The sequence below is a fragment of the Triturus cristatus genome, chromosome 4_1 (genome assembly GCF_964204655.1).
Source record: "Triturus cristatus chromosome 4_1, aTriCri1.1, whole genome shotgun sequence".
NCBI classification, from domain to species: Eukaryota; Metazoa; Chordata; class Amphibia; order Caudata; family Salamandridae; genus Triturus; species Triturus cristatus.
The window spans coordinates 787,524,208-787,547,091 of record NC_140585.1 but is presented as its reverse complement, the minus strand read 5'-3'; the positions used below and the strand labels follow the sequence as shown (position 1 = coordinate 787,547,091).

General features: G+C 45.9%; 1 protein-coding gene across 2 annotated transcripts in view; it reads left to right on the top strand.

Annotated features, from left to right (window-relative positions):
• SCAF11 (SR-related CTD associated factor 11) overlaps positions 1-22,884 on the top strand; it is a 968,921-nt gene that overhangs the window by 264,440 nt on the left and 681,597 nt on the right. For both annotated transcript variants that reach the window (XM_085653364.1, XM_085653363.1), the window contains exon 7: positions 11,233-11,276. In XM_085653364.1, the coding sequence (XP_085509490.1) occupies positions 11,233-11,276 (44 nt within the window). The remainder of the gene's footprint in view (positions 1-11,232; positions 11,277-22,884) is intronic.

Sequence of the window (22,884 nt, the reverse complement as noted above, 5' to 3'; positions counted from 1 at the left end):
TTAAAACACCAGACCTTCAGAAGAAGATGCAACACGGTTGGCATTATTCTGAACTCTGAGTGCAGTCTTAAAATAACTCCTGCTTTAAGGAAATTGCCTGCGATGTACACAGGAATAGCAAAACATGTTTACTGTAGTTTCCATTTGCATTCCTAATTAAATTGAAATAGTTAAAGGTTTTCCATCCAGTTGTTGTGATCTGAGCCAAATTGTTACCTTTTGAAATGGCTTACTACAACTGAGCAGAAGCAGTTACCATTTGTAAAGTGTCTTCTGCCATTGCACCCTGCACATAGCAGCTTTTAATGACTTTGGGTCTGATGTATAAATGCTTTTTGTGCCCAAAATGCTTTCACAAAATCAAACATCTCAACCTCAAAAAGCTGTGTTGCAGTGTACTAAAAACACTGAGACACAGGGATTTTCTACTTGTACATCCACCTTTGTTACCCCTATGAATTGCATTAGGGAAGGGGGTGAAAGGGACTTTTTACGTCCACTTGTGATTCAGAAATCAACCTGTCAATGGTTTATGATGGCAAATCTGATGGCGAATAGATCTGTCGCAGATATCGTACTTAGGATGGTAAGGGATGCGCTCTGGACTGCTTTCCTTATTACGGCGGCGGCCTCGTGGCATGGGGGAGCAGACAGAGGTCCAAGGGCTACTGCATGCCCACCACCCCTATTTATTTTAAAGCAGCGGCTGTCTTTTTACGGGCATAGGCTATTTTTTTTCTTTCTTTTTTTACAAGAAATGTGGTGGAGGGTAGCTGCCTCACAGGTTTCCATACATAAGCTGGCAGCCAGGTGTAAGGGTTTCCAAAATGCCTCCTGCTTCATGAATAAAAATGAAGCAGGAGGTTTTGCAGCCTCTCCCGAACATGCATTTTCAGAGGGATATGTTAGTACATCAGTTGCATCGCAGACTACAGGGCGTAGCTGCACGACCCATAGACGCGGTGAGCTTAACTTTTAGTTGAAGCAAACATGTTCATGCCGGAGATTGCACAGCATGAGACAGCATCTTTCAGCGGCCCTTCCATTGTATGCCGCAATGATGGCAAGAGAGGGCTCCGGAATTAGAATAAGGAAGTGCATCTTCAACAGGACTAACGGGTCAGCTGTAGGGACAGAATTAAAACAAGCATTGAAAATGCAATAGGTAGCGCCTTTTAATAAGTTAAAACCATTTGCTTTGCTATACAATACCATTAGCAAAGCAAATGGCTTTAACTTAATCAAAGGCGAGACCTATTGCATTTTCAATGCTTGTTTTCGGGAGACCTGGGGGACCGCTGGGTGGGAGGAAATTTGTGGATCCATGCAGATTCCAGAACTTTCCCACACAGAAATGTGAGTTTTTTTCTTTGTGGTTTTTTTTTCCAGCGAAATTTTGCAGGGGATTCTGAGCAGGAGAATGTTGGGGGACACACGCAAGCCATACCTTGCTGGACTCCCCCGGATCTATAGTTTCCAGAAATGTGTGGGTTTGGTAGGTTTCCCTAGATGGCCGCCAAGCCCAGGGCCAAAAACCTCATGGGACCCCCCCTTGCAAAACCAGGTTGGTTTGTGATGGGTAATTTTGATGTCACATCAATAGGTTTTGGGCCCTTCCCTGCTGCGGGTACTTGGCCCACCCATACAAGGGAGGTACCATTTCTTTTGGGATACTTGGAGAAATGCTGGGGGGATGGAAATTTATAGTTACTTTCTGCAGCGTGAAAATGTGAGCACAATAATGCAAGGAGAATGTCACTGTCACATTTAGAGGTTTGCAGGACATTGTGGGTAAGACTCGCTTTGTCACTACCCAAAGGGGGCAGAAAGGCCAAATAAACAAACCGATCTGCCTCAGGGGGCAGAATATACTTTTTTAATAATTAAGGCCCCTGGAAGCGACCCTTGCCCAAGGGGTCGCTTCCAATTTAATTAAAACAATTCCCTGGCTCTAGTGGATTTTTCTGCCCCCCCCCTGGGTCCAGAAACGGCCCAAAAATAGGCCGATCTTAGTCTTAGTGTATTTGTTCCCACAAAATACGTACATTTCAAACCATACGTAATGTACTAATTTACCGTCACCCTTGTAAATAAGTATGGGTGGGATATAAAAGGTGTCAGCTAGCGTGCCTCCTGCCATTTCCCCCTCACTTTTGCAGCTGGCCAGACGTGAGCCCTACGTTCCTTGCGAATCGGTAAGATGTATCAAAAAAGAAACAGCAAAGTTGGGAGCTTCCTTTAATAATAAGAATCGTTTTTTCGCCAAATGTACCCTCTTTGCAACATTAATCAATTGTGTAATGTATATTTGTCGGTGTGTTTACGCAGTTATGGGCTGAAAGTTAATAGCTCACTATTCTATATTAGGACTTTAAGTTATAAATTGCAAGTCACCAACGGATGTCTCTTTTGAAAGCATTAATCTGCAGATCTGTTCCCATCCTATGCACTCTGTAATCGACTTCGTACATGTTCTTTGCAGCAGGCATATTAACCCTCTGCATTAACTTCACCGAGGTCACAACCTCAACTATACAAAACACGGATCTCTTTCCAGGATAGTAATTCAACACACGAGTTTCCTACACATTTCTGTGAGGCCTGGTAGTTGCCGGCGGAAAGAAACGCTGCGCCGTGTGCGACAATGTTTTTTTGCCCATAAGCCAAAGGAGTAAAAGTGTAGGAGTCACAAGTCACCCATACTGGTAGGCAGTAGTTCTTGGTGTGGAGAAGCACAAACGCAGAGTCGAAAAAAAAACAGCAAAGTTGGGAGCTTCCTTTAATAATAAGAATCGTTTTTTCGCCAAATGTACCCTCTTTGCAACATTAATCAATTTTGTAATGTATATTTGTCGGTGTGTTTATGCAGTTCTGGGCTGAAAGTTAATAGTTCACTGTTCTATATTAGGACTTTAAGTTATAAATTGCAAGTCACCAACGGATGTCTCTTTTGAAAGCATTAATCTGCAGATCTGTTTCCATCTGCGGTATGAAGGCTCCGGACCCGCGATGTTAAACCCGTGTTGCGATGGCAGCGCGTGAATCTGAATTCATTGTAATGGGTGTTTCCCCCATGAAGCGGTGGTAGCGCAGCGCACCTGCTTGCGATACGCTTTTTTGACGTCCTCATCTGAGGCGCCGAGGCGGGCCAGGCCTAGGCTTTTGTACTAATTAATCTACCCACGCACGGTTGCTAAAAATAAAAGAAAATCGCAGCACCTCCGTCACAATATCGCACAATTTAGCGGGCAAAACTGCTTATTTTACCTGAATGCTTATTGCAAGCCTTGTGGCGGCCACGGACTACTGCTTGCAGAGGCTGAGTGACGTTTCACTCCCCCAGCCAATCACTGGCTAGAGCCCAGTCATGGGCTGCTAGCCAGTCAGATGCCGCCAAAGGCTCTCTGCAAGCTTCGGATTGGCTGTGAGCCCCAGAGTGCCCACAGCCTGTTTTAAGGCGATTAAAACGTGATTAATGTCTACATGTCCGTCGGACATAAATAGACAATAAATCTTCTTGCCCGTCAATATAAACAACATGGTTCTGGCGTCCGGCGATATGATTGCCCCACCCCTGCGTGTTGCCGCCCTAGTGCATGTGTAGTCGACCCCTGTGATGACATTTACTTGAGACATGTATGTGTAGTGCATGTTTGTGGTTCGCAAGTGGATGGGTGTTTTATTGGGGCTGTTAAGTGTGTGTTGCACAAATGGTGGTTTCTTTTTGTTGAATCTGTAAGCCTTATTGCTTGAAATAGCGAACTCATTTGAAAAGGGTATGTTCGAGGCATATGAGCTGCAGATTACACACTTTTGCATAGATCGCCATCTGGTGTTGGGCCCGGATGTTTGCAGTTTGTTTTTCCTCTTGGAAAGTCTTTGGAAGTCACGAGGTCGGTGACTCCTCCTTTGGATCGTATTGCGCATGGGCTTCGGCTCCATCCTCAGATTGTTTTTTTCCGCCATCGGGCTCGGATGTAATCTTCGCGCTCCGGTTCCGAACAGCTTCCAGTTCGACTATCGAAGCGGAATCCTCACCTCACATCGCGGTATTGTTTAGATCGCGATCTCCTCAATCAACGCACCTTCTCATCGACAAATCTTCGGTTCCAGTCGTCGACAGCGGCCTTCGGGCCTACCCAAGCCTCGGTCCCGGCTGATGGAAAGAACTCCATTCAAGAAGTGCCCTCGATGTGGGTCTTAATTTCCCCACCGATCTTCATGAGGTGTGCAACCTCTGCCTCTCCCCTGAACACGAGGCTCGAGACTGTCCGGCCTGTAAGTCTTTCAGATCGAAAAAGACTATTCGGGACCGAAGAGCCAGACGAAACATGGCACACTCCTCGACCTCCGTTCCAGTCGATATCTTCGGAGACATCGAAGATCCGGAACAGCAGCGCACCGAAGAGGACCTCGTCAGTGCGTCCGAGGCAGACGACTCAGATGTGGAGGACATCACTCCGGCGCAGAGGGTCGTGAGTAATGTACCCCCCCCCCCCCCCCCCCCCCCCCCCACACCCGCGCCAACACCCAAAAAGGCTTTGGTCACGCCTTCGCCTCCGGGCCTAGGCAAGACCAGAGACACTGCTTCACACACCCCACCTTCGGGCCCGGTGAAGAAGCCAAATAAGCCTTCTGGCGGCTCGGGCTCGAGCCAGCCTGCCAGCGGTGCCGAGAAACACACTTCGGCACCGAAAAAGAAACCGGCCTCTACCTAGAAACCGAGCTCCGCACCGAAGTCCTCTGGGTTGAAACCCAGCGCTTCGGTACCGACCAAACCCCATAAGGCCCTCGGCACCGACACTTCCAAGCCGAAGCCCACCTCGGCGCAGACCAAGAAATCAGAGGTTCCCAAGCCCAGTGCTAAGCAAAATGGCACGGATAAGCCTAAAAAGTCATCGGCCCCGAAGCCTTCGGCGCCGACGGACCAAGCACTGTCACAGGAACTATTTACACCGGATACCTTACAAAAAACTCTCACCAGGGATCCAAAAACAGGACATTTGGCACTCTATTCCAAAAAGACATTTGGACAAACCGGCTCCGCCTCCACCTCCAAAGAGGAAGGACTCTGCTACCTCCCCTTTCAGAATACCTTCCCCACCTCCTCCACCCTCTCTACCTCCGCCCTCTCCACCCCCACCTCATCGCTCTCCGACCCCTTCTCCAGACGATGATGATCAGGGGGACCCATATCACGATACAGGGGGATGTGCCCCAAGACCCCACCCCTACAGGATCCCCAGACCCATGGGACGACTACAATAACCCAGATATTCCCGACGTCCCACAAGATGACCTTTACCCTTCCAGGCCATCTCCACCGGAAGACTCATTAGGTTTCTACCACCTACTTCAAAGGGCGGCACACTATCATGGGGTAGAGTTACACACTGACCCAGTGGAGGAGGATTTCCTCCTCGGCACATTTGATACCACACATACGTCTACCTCCATACTACCTATGCTCAAGGGGGTTGTAAAACATGCGCCAGAGGTTTTTAAGGACCCAGTCAGGGCCAGGGTCATTACCCACGCATAGAGAGTACAAAGCTGCCCCCACAGATCCTGCCTATATCAAAGGGCCAGCGCCACTAGATTTCCTAGTGGTTTCCACTGCTTGAAAAAGGTCAAATTCCCAGGCGTCGGGCGAAGCATCACCACCTGACAGAGTCAAAGCTACTGGACGCGTCAGGAAAGCGCACTGCGTCACAGGCAGCCAATATATGGCGTATCGCCAACACCCAAGCGCTATTGGCCAGATACGATAGGGCACATTATGATGAATTAGAAACCATAATGCACCACCTCCCTGAAAGATGCAAAACTAGGGCCAATGAATTAATTCAAGAGGGTAAGACAATAACTAACACCTCTATACGCTGTGCCTTAGATGCAGCAGACACAGCCTCCAGGGCCATTAATACTAGCGTCCTCCTCCGTCGCCATGCTTGGCTAAGAATATCCGGTTTTAAACCAGAGGTACAAGCCTCCATCCTGAATCATCCCTTTGACCAAGAACACATATTCGGCCCAAAGGTAGATGAGGCCCTCGAAAAAAATGAAGGACACCGATACGGCGAAGTCCATGGGAGCCCTGCAGTCACACCCTCCTAGGCGCTCTTTTCGCCGCTCTTCCTTTCAGAGTACATCTAGAGGCTACTCCTCAGACAGCGCGTCCACTTCCTACAAATCCCCCACTCAGTCCATCTTCACAAGGGGTTATCAAAGAGGCGGCTATTGGGGAAATAATAATAAAGGCAGAGGCAAAACAAATACCGCCCGCTCTGCCACACCGCCTACCCAAGGACTTCCCCCCGCTCCCTCCAGACCATCCCACTCCGGTCGGGGGCAGGCTTCAAAATTTCCTTCATGTCTGGGAGACCATCACCTCAGACAAGTGGGTGACCCAAATTATTCGGTCAGGATACTGCCTGGAATTAACATCTACCCCCCAACATTCCACCCAGGCAACGCCCAATGTCACAAGAACATTCCACATTACTAAAACAGGAGGTAATCTCCTTCCTACAAAAACATGCAATAGAACAAGTTCCCGTCAATCAGCAAAATTTAGGGGTCTACTCCCTATATTTTCTAATACCAAAAAGGGACGAGACTCTACGACCTATTCTAGATCTCCGGCCCCTAAACACATACATACATTCAGACCATTTTCACATGGTAACGCTTCAGCAGGTGCTTCCGCTCCTCTCCCAGAACGACTTCCTCAACACACTTGACTTGAAAGACGCATACTTCCACATTCCAGTACACCATGCTCACAGAAAGTACCTGTAGTGGACGGGCAACACTACCAGTTCAAGGTGCTCCCATTCGGAGTCACAACAGCACCACGGGTATTCACCAAGTGCCTAGCGGTAGTGGCGGCACACCTCAGAAGACAGCACATTCACGTCTTCCCATACATGGACGACTGGCTGATAAAAGCCACGTCCTACAACCAATGTGTACACCACACTGCCACTACAATCCAAATACTTAACCAACTAGGCTTCACGGTGAACCACCAAAAGTCCCAACTAACACCATCCCACATACAACAATACCTCGGTGCCACCATAGACACCTCAAAAGCAATAGCCTACCCCAATCCGGCCAGGATTTCAAGCATTCAGGCTTTGCGACAAAGATTCATACTTTAACACTCCCTTCCAGCAAGAGTGTTTATGCATCTGATAGGGATGATGGCCTCTTGCAATTTCATAGTGCCCCATGCAAGACTCCAGATGTGTCCACTCCAAGAGTGCTTAGCGCGCCAATGGAACCAGGCCCAGGGACAACTGACAGATCTGGTGTTGCTAGACGGTCACACTCATCGCTCTCTGCAGTGGTGGAATACCACAAACCTTTCCAAAGGTCGACCGTTCCTGGACCCGGTTCCACAAATGATACTAACAAAGGACGCATCGCTCTCCAGCTGGGGACCTCATCTATTACACCTCACAGTGCAGGGCACATGGACGCTGCAACAAAAGTTACTCCATATCAACCATCTGGAGTTACTAGCAGTCTCTCTAGCCCTAAAATCTTTTCAGGCACAGATTTCAGGCAAGGCAGTCCTCATTCGCACAGACAACATGACTGCCATGCATTACATTCAAAAACAAGGCGGCACACACTCTCCACAGCTCTCTCAACTAGCACAGAGCATATGGAGATGGGCAATTCCACACAAAATCTTTCTCCTAGCCCAACATGTCCCAGGAGTCCAAAACACCATGGCAGATCTGCTCAGCAGACAGACGCAACAGATCCACGAGTGGGAACTTCACCTGCAGGTTCTTCACCCGTTCTTTCAAACGTGGGGGCATCCACAAATAGACCTATTCGCCACCCACGAAAACAAAAAATGCCCAAGCTTTGCCGCCAGATACCCACACCCATTGACCCAAGGAAATGCGATATGGATAAACTGGTCAGGCAAATTTGCGTACGCTTTTCCACCTCTCCCACTAATTCCATTAGTGGTGCGAAAGCTACAACAGCATTCCCTCACGCTGATCCTAGTAGCTCCAACATGGGCCATACAACTGTGGTACACCACGCTGCTGGAACTCTCGGTAGTACCACACCAAAAGCTACACCTCTCACCATGCCTCCTAACCCAGAACCATGGAGAGATCAGGCACCCAGACCCAGCTCAGCTCAACCTTGCGATCTGGCTCCTGAAATCCTAGAATTCAGATACCTAAACCTTCCCCCTGACCGTATGAACGTCATCAGAGAAGCTAGACGCCCTACCACTAGAGCCTGCTACGCTGCCAAGTGGAAAAGATTTGTTGTGTATTGCCATAACACAATCAATCCTCTAGACGTGTCAATACAACACATCATATGCTACTTACTGCACCTACAAAGGTGTAATCTAGCATATACCTCCATTCGGCTACACCTCGCAGCAATTGCAGCTTACCTACAAAACAGGCAGCACCTATCACTTTTCAGAGTACCTGCCATTAAAGCCTTCATGGAAGGCCTAAAAAGAATAATTCCCCCCAGAGTACCACCCTCACCTGTGTGGAACTTAATATCGTTCTCACAAGGCTAATGGGGCCGCCCTTCGAACCTTTGCATAAATGCGAACTGCAATTTCTCACATGGAAAACCGCTTTCCTTGTAGCCATCACTTCCCTTAGAAGGGTCAGTGAGATACAAGCACTTACCATACAATAACCTTTTCTTCAAATGCACCAGAACAAGGTTGTTCTCCGTACCAACCCAAAATTCCTACCTAAAGTCATTTCCCCTTTTCACCTAAACCAATCTGTAGAATTACCGGTATTTTTCTCGCAACCTCAGACTGTTGCAGAAAGGGCTCTACACACGCTAGATGTCAAACGAGCCTTACTTTACTATATCCAAAGAACACAACCTCTCAAAGACCAAACAACTGTTTGTCTCTTTCTCTCCACCACACAAGGGCAACCCCATCTCAAAATCAGGGATAGATTGGATGCATTTTACAATCCACCTGATTTGCTACCACAAAGCAAAACGAACGCTATCCGTTCCCCCTACAACCCATTCTACACGAAAGATAGGGGCTTCTATGGCTTTTCTAGGGAACATCCCATTAGATGATATTTGCAAAGCAGCTACATGGTCAACACCGCACACTTTCACTAAACACTACTGTGTAGATGTGCAAACCAAGCAACAAGCTAGTGTGGGCCAGGCTGTACTAAAAACACTATTTCAAACCACTGCAACAGATGCCGGTGGTCGCCGCTAAGGTTGGGAACTGCTATATAGTCTATGCAAAAGTGTATAATCTGCAGCTCATATGCCTCGAACGGAATATGCTACTTACCAGTATGCATCTGTTCTTGTCATGTAGAGCTGCAGATCTACTCACGCCCACCAGCCTACCCGGCTACCTGGATCTGTTCCAGTCTATCTTATTTAGATACAACACACCTGGGTTTCTTCACTGTTACTACGCTCCATCTTTCCCTGCTGGCGAAAAACAATCTGAGGGTGGAGCCGAAGCCCATGCGCAATACGATCCAAAGGAGGAGTCGCCGACCTCGTGACTTCCAAAGACTTTCCAAGAGGAAAAACAAACTGCAAACATCCGGGCCCAACACCAGATGGCGATGTATGCAAAAGTGTGTAGATCTGCAGCTGTACATGCCAAGAACAGATGCATACTGGTAAGTAGCATATTCCTTCTGGTATTCCATAATGTTTACCATGTGACCTGCTGTGGAGAAATTTGCAGGCCAGATATGACCAACTAAAGATGCTTAGGTTTGAGAACAAATGGAATGTGCCTGGTAAAACACCAGCCTACCATCGTAATTCTTGAAGTTTGAGATGCTCTTCCCAAAATAAAATAGAATAACCTCTCCAAGCAGATCTTTGAACACTGCCGTCTGATTATCCTGCTTGATTGGTTGGGAAGTTTTGTTTCCCACAGTCTTTTTTTTTTTTTTTATGGAGATGTAGTTTTTTGTTTAAGTCTGTGTTGGGTGTTTGGAGTCCCCCTTATTGGAACTGGTCTTTAAGATCCAAAAATCAACAAGGTAATCAGTCTCCTTTTTGGAGCATTCAGCTACCAATACTAATCACTATTTCTACATTGGAGTTATTATGGTACTTTTAAAAATCTTCGGTTTTAATTTAGATTGAATTTTTGCCATCAAAGACTGCAGTAGGCCTCTGGATCACCGTAAGCTAGCTCCTCTGTATAACACACACATTGGTGCTTTCAAATTGCCTTGTGACAGTTATACTTGTAGCTGTTGAAGCCTTCAGGCTGTATATTATGTCTGTGTACAATCTGCCAATTCATTTACTACTACTACCTGAGATTTTGCTTGAAGTAGGATTTGGCAATAAGAAATTTGCACATGCGCACTTTAGAGCTTTTTTTGTCACAAATAAATTGTATAGCAAGGCAAAGATAGGTTTGTACAGAGAGGCAGAGACACTGTAAGATTGCCTCTTTTAAATAAGACAGTGTGTATGTGTGAGCTCTTTGTTGGGCTTCCACCATGACCTAGTAGCACAATTCTATTTAAACAATGGCCACAGGAACTGTAGATCTAGATTTTGTGTTTTTTATTTATTTATTTATTTTAACATGCAGGTTTAATTCTCACCTCTGTCAATCCCTCCTCTCTCCTCTGTATTATCCTAAGGGGCCTTCCGACCTAATCTTTTCATTTTCTCCCCACTTATTCTTAGTGCCGCCACAACTATTAATGTGCTCTGGTTAAAAGCTGCAAGCTCATTTTGGGAAATTGTAAAGTAGAGGGATGAAAGTGTAAAATAGAGGTGAACCCCGCACACCCTCCTAGAAGTTAAGGCCCATGCCACAGTGACAGCCAGTAACCACCTAGTTGCCCTAGTCTGCCTTAGGCCTCACAGTTGTTTTAGTGCCATGACCCCCACCACAGCATCTGCAAACCAAAGCTGGCAATTCTTCTCTAGTCTGTGCAACATCCTGCAGGGAAAAAGGGTCTCTGGTCCCTCATTGCTATCTTCAGTTGCCTGCCATGATGTTGATGTGCTTTTCAGTTTAGTCAAACGTTCCACTAACTTTTTTGTATTCACACCCCCATGGCTTTGATTCACTACACAGTACACTAATGTTCAATTAAAATATGATGAAGCGATCAAATGATTTTGCTCAACCTTTAATGCTCTTCTGCCATGTGCTTGGTTTAATCCACGATACTTTTTTTTACTTTCCTATTTGTGCAGGTTCGTCAAGACCTTGTGAGAATGAAAAACTGGTGGCTGTAAAGGTACGTTACATTTCCCAAAGTATTTTTTTCTCTCTGTAAATTCTTTTTGCGATCTTCATTCCTGCTGGAAATGTAATTTGCATACTAGTGATGAGGGCTTAGAAAGCCAAAAGTAATCATTCCAAATGGAGTTCTGTAGATTACTTTCTCAAACTCCTAATTTAAAAGTAAATGTGTGTATGTGTGACTGAAGTAGATGGGCCTTTCTAAAGGTCCCCACACACTTATTTTTCCATTGGTTTCACAGAAAGATACTTTTTAATCTGAAATTGCCTCATTTTCTTATGATCCCTTCAAACGTTTGGCAGGCTTGGGCTGCAAAATATTTCTAATGGATACCCCTAACCACAGATTCCTTGCTAGATTGTATACAGAACTCTTTCCAGCAGTTGTTTTCCCGTACAGATAGGTCACGCTACCTCCCTTCGCAGTGCCCTCCTACTTCCTCCAGAAGTTAAATTGGCCTAATGCCATATGTAGGCAATTGCCTTGTTCTTTTACATCATTCTCTTTATTCCACACCCTTCAACATGGTTCCTAAGCACCGCTCCCAAACATTGTCGTTGGCTTACCAACACTTAACGTTTTTTGTTTCAAAAATCTTTACCCCACCTCTGCAGTCAAGAGGCTTTAAACTGTGCTGCAACTGCAGGAAGCAGGTGTCTTAGCGACCCAGACACCATTTGCCTCTGGTGACTCGGATTAGATGTCCTGTGACATGCTTTCTGATGCACCTGAAAGTTATCAGGGAGTGTGAGGCAAAGATGAGCATTGCCAAGCACACACATGAAGGTGGGTCATGTTCCAAGTCTCTGGCCTGCTCCAATTCAGGTAGTCATCTTAGGGCAAGTCCAAGGTGAAATCAAAAATCAAGTCTTGGCGCAAGCTCAAGAAGATCCTAATGGCAGGCATCCCCCTGGCTCTGGCTCCGGCCCCAGGGAGAGAGACTGCACTCACGCTACAAGGCCCCAACTCCATATTCGTCATCTGACTGACATTGTTCCCTAGGTGGTACTGATTATCCCCATATTTCCCAGGCCGTCATAGACTTTGCGGCAGGTCATATCAAGGAGCTTATGCTATGCTTTTTTCAGATTATTCTGGGTCACCTTTGGTCCCAATTTATCCTTTGCAAGCTTCCAGTCAGACTTATGCTGACAATGCCAAACCCAGGGCTAACTCACTCTGGGCCTCTTCCCAGCTCCCTGCCAGTTCCAGGCCACACGTATACACTTTGCCAAATGCTGCACTGGTTCGGCACCATACTTTGCTCTGGATGCTACAGAAATTTACCCACATGAGTTTGACTGGCAGATTCAGATGGCAGATTGAGAGATTCATAGGAGTTTCAGATTGGCAGATTTTGCTAGTTTGGCTGATGCCTCCCTACGAGATTACTAATGCACACCCCTTTCTGTATTAAGTATTCTGCACCTTTGCCTCAACACGAGTACTACTGATGGCTTGAGGATATTTTGTGGCAGATTTGGTTGCAATTCAAGGCCTTCAGAATGATCCACCATGAGGTGGATGTAGACAACTTGCTAGCTACCTACTCACTCTGTGCTGATACTGGTTGGTGTTTGTGCGCGTTATAAATTCTGGTAATTTCATATCAAAGCCACTTGCATTTCAAAGGCACAAAGGCGCTGTAGTATAGCAAGAGCCACTGTGTGAACTGTTGGCATACCGAAAATGCTGTGCATAATCGAGATACCTCTCCGAAACAAAAGTGGGCACCCAACTAGGGCACCTGCTTGAACAAAGCCCCAGTTTTGTGGTGGTGGTCCACAGAGTTGGTAGATTTGCAGTTGCCTACTGTGACAGACGTTGTTATATTATGCACATTTTTGTAGCGCACTATAACCCTTGCGGGTATCCTGGTGTTTTGCAGCAGTGTGAGGCTAGCCTTGACGTGACTACTCGACGATCCTGGTCTTCCGCTTCTTGTGGAAATCAAGAAGGGAGGAGGAGGCTTTAATGTGGAGTGGTAGGTTTGTTTATGATTTAGTAGTGATGTATGAGAAGGCAGGACCTCCTGATCTGCTTATGCGTGGGACTTGTGCCAGTGAGACTCCGGCTGACCAGAGGTGCCTGAAGGGTTTGTGAAACTGTACATGGCTGTTTGGTAGCCTGGACCTGTGTTGTGTATTGCTTTGCATATGTGGGTGAGCAGCTTGAAATGTGTGCACTTCTGTTTCAGATGCCTAGTGAAGTTCCCTCAGGTGGTGTGATGTGTGACTGACATGGAAAGTTGAGGACCAGGCTGGCTGTTGCATTCTGAATGGTCTGAAGTCTTTTTGTAAGTTGGATGGTTGTTGGGGCCTGCGTAGATGCTGTTCCCATAGTCCAGTCTTCCAGTCTTCTGGTAATGAGGGCTTGGGTGATGGTTTTCCTCGTGTTACATAGCCACTTAAATATCTTTCTCTGCATCCTCATTGGGTGGAAGCATGATGTGTCAGCTACTTTGACCTGGGTGGAGATGTTCACCTTGCTGTCGATAATGATTCAGAGGTTTCTTGCTTGTGTGCTGAGGGTGGGAGTGGATCCGAGGTTTGTAGGCCACCAGGCGGAGTCCCACGGCAAAGCAGCTGTTGGAGGCATTTGAGCTGTAGATCACATGCTATGGATTGATCACCATCTAGTGTTTGGTCCAGATGTTTGCACTTTGAGAATGGAAAGACTTCTTCGAACAAAATCAAAGTAGGTGACTCCTCCTTTCGGTGATAGTGCGCATGAGCATCGACTCATCCTTAGATAGTTTTTTTCCGGTTCAGCACCGTTTCTTGGGCCGCTTCGACTCTTAATCCATACCCTCAACAGTATTGTTATCGATCGCGGTTCCCCATTCGTCACGTCTCAACTTTAACATCTTCGATCGGAAAACCCGTGGAAGACCGTCTGGCCTACCCACGCGACTGCTCTAGCAGTCGATGGAACGGACTCCCTTCAAGTTATGTTCCGGGTTTTGTGCTAAATTGCCACGCACTGACTCACACGAAGTGTGCAACCTCTGTCTATCCCCGGCTCTGAAACATGGAAAAGCCTTCCGGTTTGGCTCGAACTGACCCCATCTCTGTGCCAACCCGACACCTTTGGCACCGAAACACAAGTCCAAGCCCACACTGCCGAAAAGCTCTGAGCCGAAACCTTCGCCAAAACAGGCAACCAAGGATAAAGAGACTCTGTCTAAAGAGCCTCGGTCCGATCACTCTATTCCAGATCCGAAGCAGAAAGTTGGTGATTCACCCTGATACAGGGCATATTCAGGCCACTATACCAAAACAGAGAAAATTGGACTTACTAGAGGACTACCACATTCCTCTAAAGAAAAGTTGGTACTAACCCTTCTCCTCCTTACATTCCACCTACTTATCCTATTAATCCCAATTTACTCATTTCACCTGAAAATTCACCACCACCAATTTCACCTAATCCTCAAGATGATGGAGATGGAGATGGAGATGACAATAACGATCCCCCACAGGACACTAATCCTTGGCAGGATTATCACACTTATCAAGATGATAATCCAGATCTGTACCCCTTCAAGCCCTCCCCACCAGATGACAACATTGCATACATTAAGCTCCTTAATAGGGCTGCTCAGTATCACGGAGTGGAGTTACATTCAGAACCATTAGAACAGGATTTTCTCTTTGAAACCCTTAGCTCCTCTCCGGGTCACTCACAAACTACCCATGCTCAAAGGCATATTAAAACACACTGAGGACATTTTCAAAGACCCGGTCAGGGCAAGAATTATTGTGGGTGGAGAAAAAAATAGAAGCCTACACCCACCGAAGGACATACATCAAAGGTCAATTACCTTTAGACTCTCTTGTAGTGTCTAATGCTCGCAAGAGCCAGTTCCCAAATGTCAGGTGTGAAGCTCCTCCTCCAGATAAGGAATCCAAGCTCATTGACGCCTCAGGCAAGAGTGGCTTCACAAGCAGCTAACCATTGGTGTATTGCAAATACTCAAGCCTTGTTGGCTCGCTATGACAGGGCTCACTATGATGAGTTAGAGTAACTCATGCAGTTCTTACCTGATGAACACAATACCAAGGCTAACAACCTTATTCAAGAGGGTAAGCTCATTACAAATACCTCTATTAGGTGTGCCCTAGATGTGGCAGACACAGCAGCCCGTACAATTAACACCAGTGCACTCTTATGGAGGCATGCTTGGTTGAGAATTTCAGGTTTCAAACCTCCAACTAACCCTTTGATACGGAACATCTCTCTGGACCAGCAGTTGACACCTCGCTGGACAAAAATGAAGAACGATAGAGGTCTCAAAGTCCATGGGGGCTTTGCAGTCACCCTCCAATAGAGGTTCCTTTTGCCGCTCCTTTTATAGGGGTGGCCCTAAAAACATACCCACAGACACTACCTCCTCCTCTTACAAGGGTAATACTCATTCCCCCTCACCAAGAGGTTATTTCAGTGGAGGTTTTAGAGGGAACAATGGTAAGGGAAGAAACAGAGGCAACTCTACACGCTCTTCCCCATCCAACAACAAACAGTGACTTCCATCCTGTACCCCCGATCATTCCACTCTTGTTGGGGGACGTCTCTCCCAATTTCTCCCTGTCTGGAACTCCATCACTTTAGATAAATGGGTACTGCAAATTATCCAATATGGTTACTGCCTGGAACTTACAGCCAATCCCGCAAATATATTTCCAAAACCACATGCAATGTCACTGGAACATCTCACTCTTAAAGCAAGAGGTTCTCTTTCATCTAGAAAAACAGGCTATAGAACCAGTCCCATAACGATACCAAGGGACCGGGTTATACTCCCTGTACTTCTTGTTTCCCAAAAAGGATGGCTCTCTAAGACCTATATTAGACCTCCGACAACTAAACCTCTACATCAAATCAGACCACTTTCACATGGTTACACTTCAACAGGTTCTCCCGCTCCTTCAGCACGCTGACTTTCTGTCCACTCTGGATCTAAAGGACGCCTATTTCCATATTCCCATTCACCCAGATCACCGCAAATAGCTCAGATTTATAGTCAACGGCCAACATTATCAATTCAAAGCCCTCCCATTCTGAGTAACTACAGTACCAAGGGTTTTTCGTGTCTAGCAGTAGTCGCGGCTCATCTGAGACAGCACATTCACGTCTTCCCCTATCTAGACGACTGGCTAATAAAAGCCAGATCGCAACACAGCTGCCTATGCCACACTCTAAGAACAGTCCAACTGCTTCACGACCTCTGGTTCACTGTAAACCTCAACAAGTCTCATCTCCAACCATCAACACACAGGTGTATCTAGGAGCCACAATAGACACTTGTAAAGCTCTAGCGTGTCCCATCCCAGTCAGGATCTGCAACATGCAGACTCTTAATATCAAAATTTCATTAACCCTCATTACCAGCTCGAGTGTTCATGCAACTGCTAGGGATGATGGCATCTTGCATTTTAATAGTTCCGTACGCAACACTCCAAATGCGTCCCCTACAGGAATGCTTAGCATGACAGTGGAACCAGGCTCAATGTCATTTATCAGATCTAGTGTTGGTGGATTGCCACACCCATCGCTCTCTGCAGTGTTGGAGCATACAAAACCTTTTGAAGGGGTGGCCATTCGTCGAACTGGTTTCACCCCCCCCACCCCCCCGGAGCATCTGGAGATGGGCCATAGCTCAAAAAATATATCTCCTTGCAGAACACCTTCCAGGAGTAAACAACCGGATTGCAGATCTGCTCATTCGCCAACGACAGCCGATCCATGAATGGGAACTCCACCCTCAAGTTCTCTTCCCATTCTTCCAGATGTGGGGCTTCCCGGAGATAGACCTGTTCGCCACCCACCTAAACGCAAAATACCCAAACTTCGCATCCAGGTATCTACACCCATGGTCCAAAGGCAATGCTCTATGAATGAACTGGTCAAGGAAAGGATATTTGCTTATGCTTTTCCACCTCTCCCACTCATTCTCTTAGTGGTTCCGAAGCTCAGACAGCAGTCCCTGACACTAATCCTAGTTGCTCCCACATGGTCCCATCAACCCTGGTTCACAACCCTGTTGGAGCTATCAGTAGTTCCTCACCAAAAACGACACCTTACTCCCAATCTTCTCGCTCAGAACCGTGGAGAGATAAGGCATCAAGATCCCTGTCATCTCAACCTTGCGATCTGGCACCTGAAATTCTAGAGTTTGGCTATCCTAATCTTCAGCCATGCTGCATGAATATTATCAGAGGCTAGACGTCCTACCACAAGAGCATGCTATGCAGCAAAGTGGAAAAGGTTTGTCATTTACTGTAAAAACAATAAAATCAATCCGCTAGATGCTTTAATTTAAAATATAATTTGCTACCTACTACATCTACAGTGTTCCAATTTAGCGTACACATCTATACGATTACAATCTTGCTGCGTATCTTCAAAACAGACATTTGTCTATTTTTAGAGTGCCTGCTAATAACGCATTTATGCAAGGACCTAAGAGTCATTCCACCCAGAATTCTACCTGCTCCAGTGTGGAATCTCAACATTGTTCTTACAAGGCTCATGGGTCTGCCTTTTGAGCCATTGCACAAATGTTAATGACAATTTCTCACATGGAAGGTAGCCTTCCTCACAGCCATCACATCTGAGGAGAGTGGGTGAGCTTCAGGCACTAACCATAGAGCCATTTTTACAAACCCACCAAAACAGTGTGGTTTTAAGGGCTAACCCCCCCCCCCCCCCCCCCCCCCAATTTTTACCTATAGTAATTTCTGTCTTTCATATCAACCAATCTGTTGAGCTGCCTGTGTTCTTCCCTCAACCAGATTCAGTGGCAGAATGTGCTCTTGACACCTTTATATGTCAAAATAGCATTACTTTTCTATATAGAAAGGACAAACCCTTTCGGGAAAACCAAGCAACTTTTTGTAGCTTTTGCTCCACCACATAAAGGCAATCCAATATCAAAATCAAGTATTGCACGGTGGATAGTTAAGTGCATTCAGATATGCTACATCAAAGCTAAATGCACATTAACAATTCCCCATAGAGCGCATTCTACACGCAAACGGAGGGCCTCTATGGTATTCTTAGGAAATATACTCATAGATAATATCTGCAGAGCTGCAACATGGTCTACACCTCTCACATTCACGAAACACTATTGTGTAGATGAGTTAGCAAGACAACAAGCTAGTGTGGGCCACGCAGTTTTACGTACACTATTTCAGACCGCTGCTACAGGCTAGCCACCACTTTGAGAGATAACTGCTATACAGTCTATGCATAGCATGTGATCTACAGCTCGCATGCCTCGAACGGTAAATGCTACCACAGTATGCATCTGTTCTTGGCATGTAGAGCTGTAGAATCTCATGCGCCCACCCGCATCCCCGGGTACCTATACCTGTTGCAGTGCTATCTTACTTAGATACAATATACATGGACTCTTACTAACTCCATCATCACCCTGTGTGGCAAAACAATCTAAGGATGGAGCCGATGCCCATGTGCACCATCACCGAAAGGAGTAATCACCTACCTCGTGACTGAAAAGTCTTCTTCGAACAAAAACTAAGTGCAAACATCCGGACCCAACACTTGATGGCAATCTATGCATAGCATGAGATTCTACAGCTCTAGGTGCCATGAAAAGATGCATACTGTGGTAAGTAGCATTTACCTTTCCGAATATCACCACTTCGAACGAACGATCTAGTCCATGTTCATCTTTAGGTAGTTGGACTTAATCCAGGGAGCCACTTTGGTCATGCACAAGTTTTTGGTTCATAGTGCAGGGAGTTTTGTCCTAGAGGGACAGTATTAGTTGTCGTCTGCGTCTGTGTGCCTAGATCACTTCTACCAGCATAGTCATGTAGATCTTGAAGAGGTTCATCAAACCACGTTTTTTCCACAGTTCAACAGAAAAAGATTTGGCCTTGGCTGATTTCTTTTCTGAAGGAACATAACTTGCATGATCTTACCCTTTTATCCACTGCATTATCCACACTGGACCACCAATGCTATTAATGTACATGCCTCCTAGGGCCAGATATACCAACATGGCCCTCGTGGGCACGCCCAACAAGTCTATTCCTTAAATTAAAGGTGGAATAAAATAATCTCCTCAGAAAATCACTCCATTTTCGATGACCAACTCATCAACTATTTTGTAAAAGCTTATAGCACTTTAATCTAGCTACTCTTCATGTCACTTCACTTTTTTCAACAGCTTGTCATTCCTAACTACTTCCAAACATTTATTTTCTGTTATCACTTCAAAGCCATCATTAATTTGGTCCGTTTTATTTATATGAAAAATGTGAATGCTTCATCACAGTTCAATTCCACAGTTATCCATATTTTTGATCCTGGTAGGTAGTCTATACTTACCATATATATTTTTCACTGGCAGATACTCAATGCAATATTGATTTGTCTGCATCTTTGAAGCTATACTTGCCATCATAGCCCTCTCTCCTCTAGGTGACATGTTGACCAGAGGTCTATGGTCTGTCATTACAATTAGTTTGGTACCTGGCAAACGTCTATAATGTTCTGTGCCCCCCACTCCCACTCCACCAAAAACAACTGGCTAAACATTCTTTCAATTTCACAGACTATCCTTCTGATTCACGTAAGGTTCTAGGGCCATACAAAAAAATGCTTTAATTTTTGCATATTGGATTAAAACTGAACTGGATCCACAATTGCTGGTATCAACAGCGATGATGCAGTATTTTCCAAATAAATACAGTATTAACGATAGAGCTTTAAATGTGTTTTTTTTTTTTTTTTTTTTTTTAAGTTTAGTCAGAACCTACAATTTTTTTTGGTAGCATAGTCTTGTAAGAATTTAGAATAAAATATAGTTAACCCATGGAAATTGTTCCTTAGCAGTACTTGTAGGTGCTTTTATTACAGGTGGTTCAACATGGCTGACTTGTGGTTTTATACCCATATTAGTAATATTGCTGACTTGTGGTTTTATACCCATATTAGTAATATACCCTAAATATTCAACCTCTTGTCTACAGAATTTACCCTTGGAAAGTTTGAGAATGAGACCTTTTTTTTTTTTTAAACCTTTATTACAGATTGCAATAAATATACAAAAATGGGCCTACAACCTTCAGGCCGGCCGCTAGCAAGCAGTGGGAGCATAGAACACAGTTATAAAACACAAGCGGCAAGTGATAAAAGTCCCAGAAGTCGAAGGAAGCGTTGGCGGCCACACCGTCCAGACCCCCCAAATGGCGGTTCCATTTTATTATGAAAACTACAATCAAATCCACAAGGCAGCAAAAGTCCAAGCAGCATTATGAGCTCCCCTAGGGAGGACCCTACCGATCCACAGGAATAGGGGGGGGGACGGGCCGGGACAGAAACAAAGTGAGCACGATACACAGAATCAAGGGAACAAGCAGACTAGGGAGACTGGGCCCCTGCCGAGTCAGGCGTCAGCGGCGGGGCACAAATCCCGCCACGATAGGAGTTCCAGGGGCCCCACACTTTCACCCATTTCCCAGGCTTACCTCTCGCCACATACACCACCTTCTCCCGAAACATACACCAATCCATGTTGTCCTTCCACACCGAAACCGTTGGTGACCTCTGGGAGCCCCACAATTGTGCTATGTCACGCTTGGCCACCATATATCCCAGTGTCACCCACCACGTCTGCGGCACCGTGTAATCAGTCGGTTCCCACACATTCAGCCGACATCTCCTAGCCTCGGGGAACAGCGTCACATGCGTGACCGCTTGCAACACCGCATGTACACCACGCCAGAATCGCGCCACCTCCGGGCATTCCCACAAAGTATGGAAGAAGGTCCCCAACAAACCACACCCACGCTTACACATCCCATCCACGGCATATCCCATACGCATCAGCTTCGCGAGGGCGATACGCGGCCTCCCATCCCAAAACAGGTGGCGCTGCAGACCCTCCACCTCCCGAAAGTAGCGCGCCGGGACGACGTTCATCGTGTTTTGTAGAGCGTATAAGAAACGTGGCAACGACATCATCTTAAACAGCGCCGCACGGCCGAGCGGCGAGACCAAAGGGCCTTTTGAGATAGCAAAACATACCTTTGTGTAACAAATGTTCGATACGTGGATTCTTCATCCAGAACAACTTGATAGTGTGCACTTGCCAAGTCTAACATTGAAATAATTGAAGCTCCAGCCATAGCGGATACCATCTCATGCAAATTGGGTAGGGGGCGCGAGTCCACCCAGATTACCTCATTGAGGCTTTGGTGATCTATGCGCAAAATTAATTCTTGTGACCCTTTGACAGTTATTACTACTGGTGATACCATTGGGGAAGAATTTGGAGCTTCAATTATTGTTTACCTACGAAATCTCAACAATTCCTTAAATCTTTCTGTATGCAAGTCGAACACTTTTTTTTTTTCCCATAATGTAGATGCAGTTGTTTAGATGCATATTCAGACAAGTCAATGTTATCTCGTCTTTCTAATAGATGTAGGTACTTGAAGGCTTTTAACCTGAATTCACTGACCAGTGTTTTAATAGAGCTAGTTCTCTACCAGGTGGGCAAGGCTCACCTTTTAGAATGTCTACTTAAACAAGGAGAACTGCTTCCCATCCTTGTCAATCTATGGACGGTTAACCAGGTGACTGTAAAAATTATGACGGTGGTAGTACGATGTTTGTAATCTGAGATGTATAAGAATGTATGTTTGTGTAATACTTTTATTATATATTATGAGTTTTAGTATAACAATAGGTAGATACTGTTGTCTGATGGAAAATAAAGTAGTACTGTAGGAAAGTTCCCCTTTTCAATATGGTCATCCCCACTTTTGACTGGTATTTGATGCCATTTGGACTGAAGTGTACTCTGTTCCTGCGAACCAGGTCCCAAGTGCTCTTTCCCTTAAACACGGTAATTGCTCACTTGTTCCTGAATTGGAAAGACCTTTAACACATCTAAGTCCCAGGTACATTGTACCTCTAGCACCTAAGGCGTGGGTATTAAAGAGGGTCCCTAAGGGCTGCAGCATGTATTGTGCTGCCCTAAGGGTCCCGCCACTAAACTCATTCCACCTGCCCTTGCAGGCTGCGTGAAATGGTGCAAACAAATGTGAAAAACAATGGCATACACCCTGTGTGCCCTGTCCACAGACACTGCATGCAGTATCTGTAAGTCACCCCTATAGCAGGTCTTGTTGCCCGTCGGCCTATACATATATTGCATGTTAGGACATATATGCATGAACAGATATCCCCCTGTACTGTCTAGTTAAATTGCTACATCATTTAAGTGAACCGGGAAGCCATCTTGAGTGTATATATTGGGCACTGGTCATTAAGAGTTCCCCGGCTACATGATTGCCTTACTGAAACCTAGGGTGTTTGGTATCAAAGACCTTGTCTTAATACGTCCATACTGATGGCAGTAGTGGATTTATTAAGGTATGCACCCAGATGGCATCTCAGAGGTGGCTCCTGAAAACCTGCTAGCCTTTTAGTGTGCTGGCTGACTGGTATATTCCAGCCTGCCTCCACAGACTAACTCCCTGGAGGCAAGAGCCCACGCTCTCAGTTCAGAAACAATTCCTGCTGTGGCAGGAGGCATTTACACCTCCAGCAGAATGGCTAG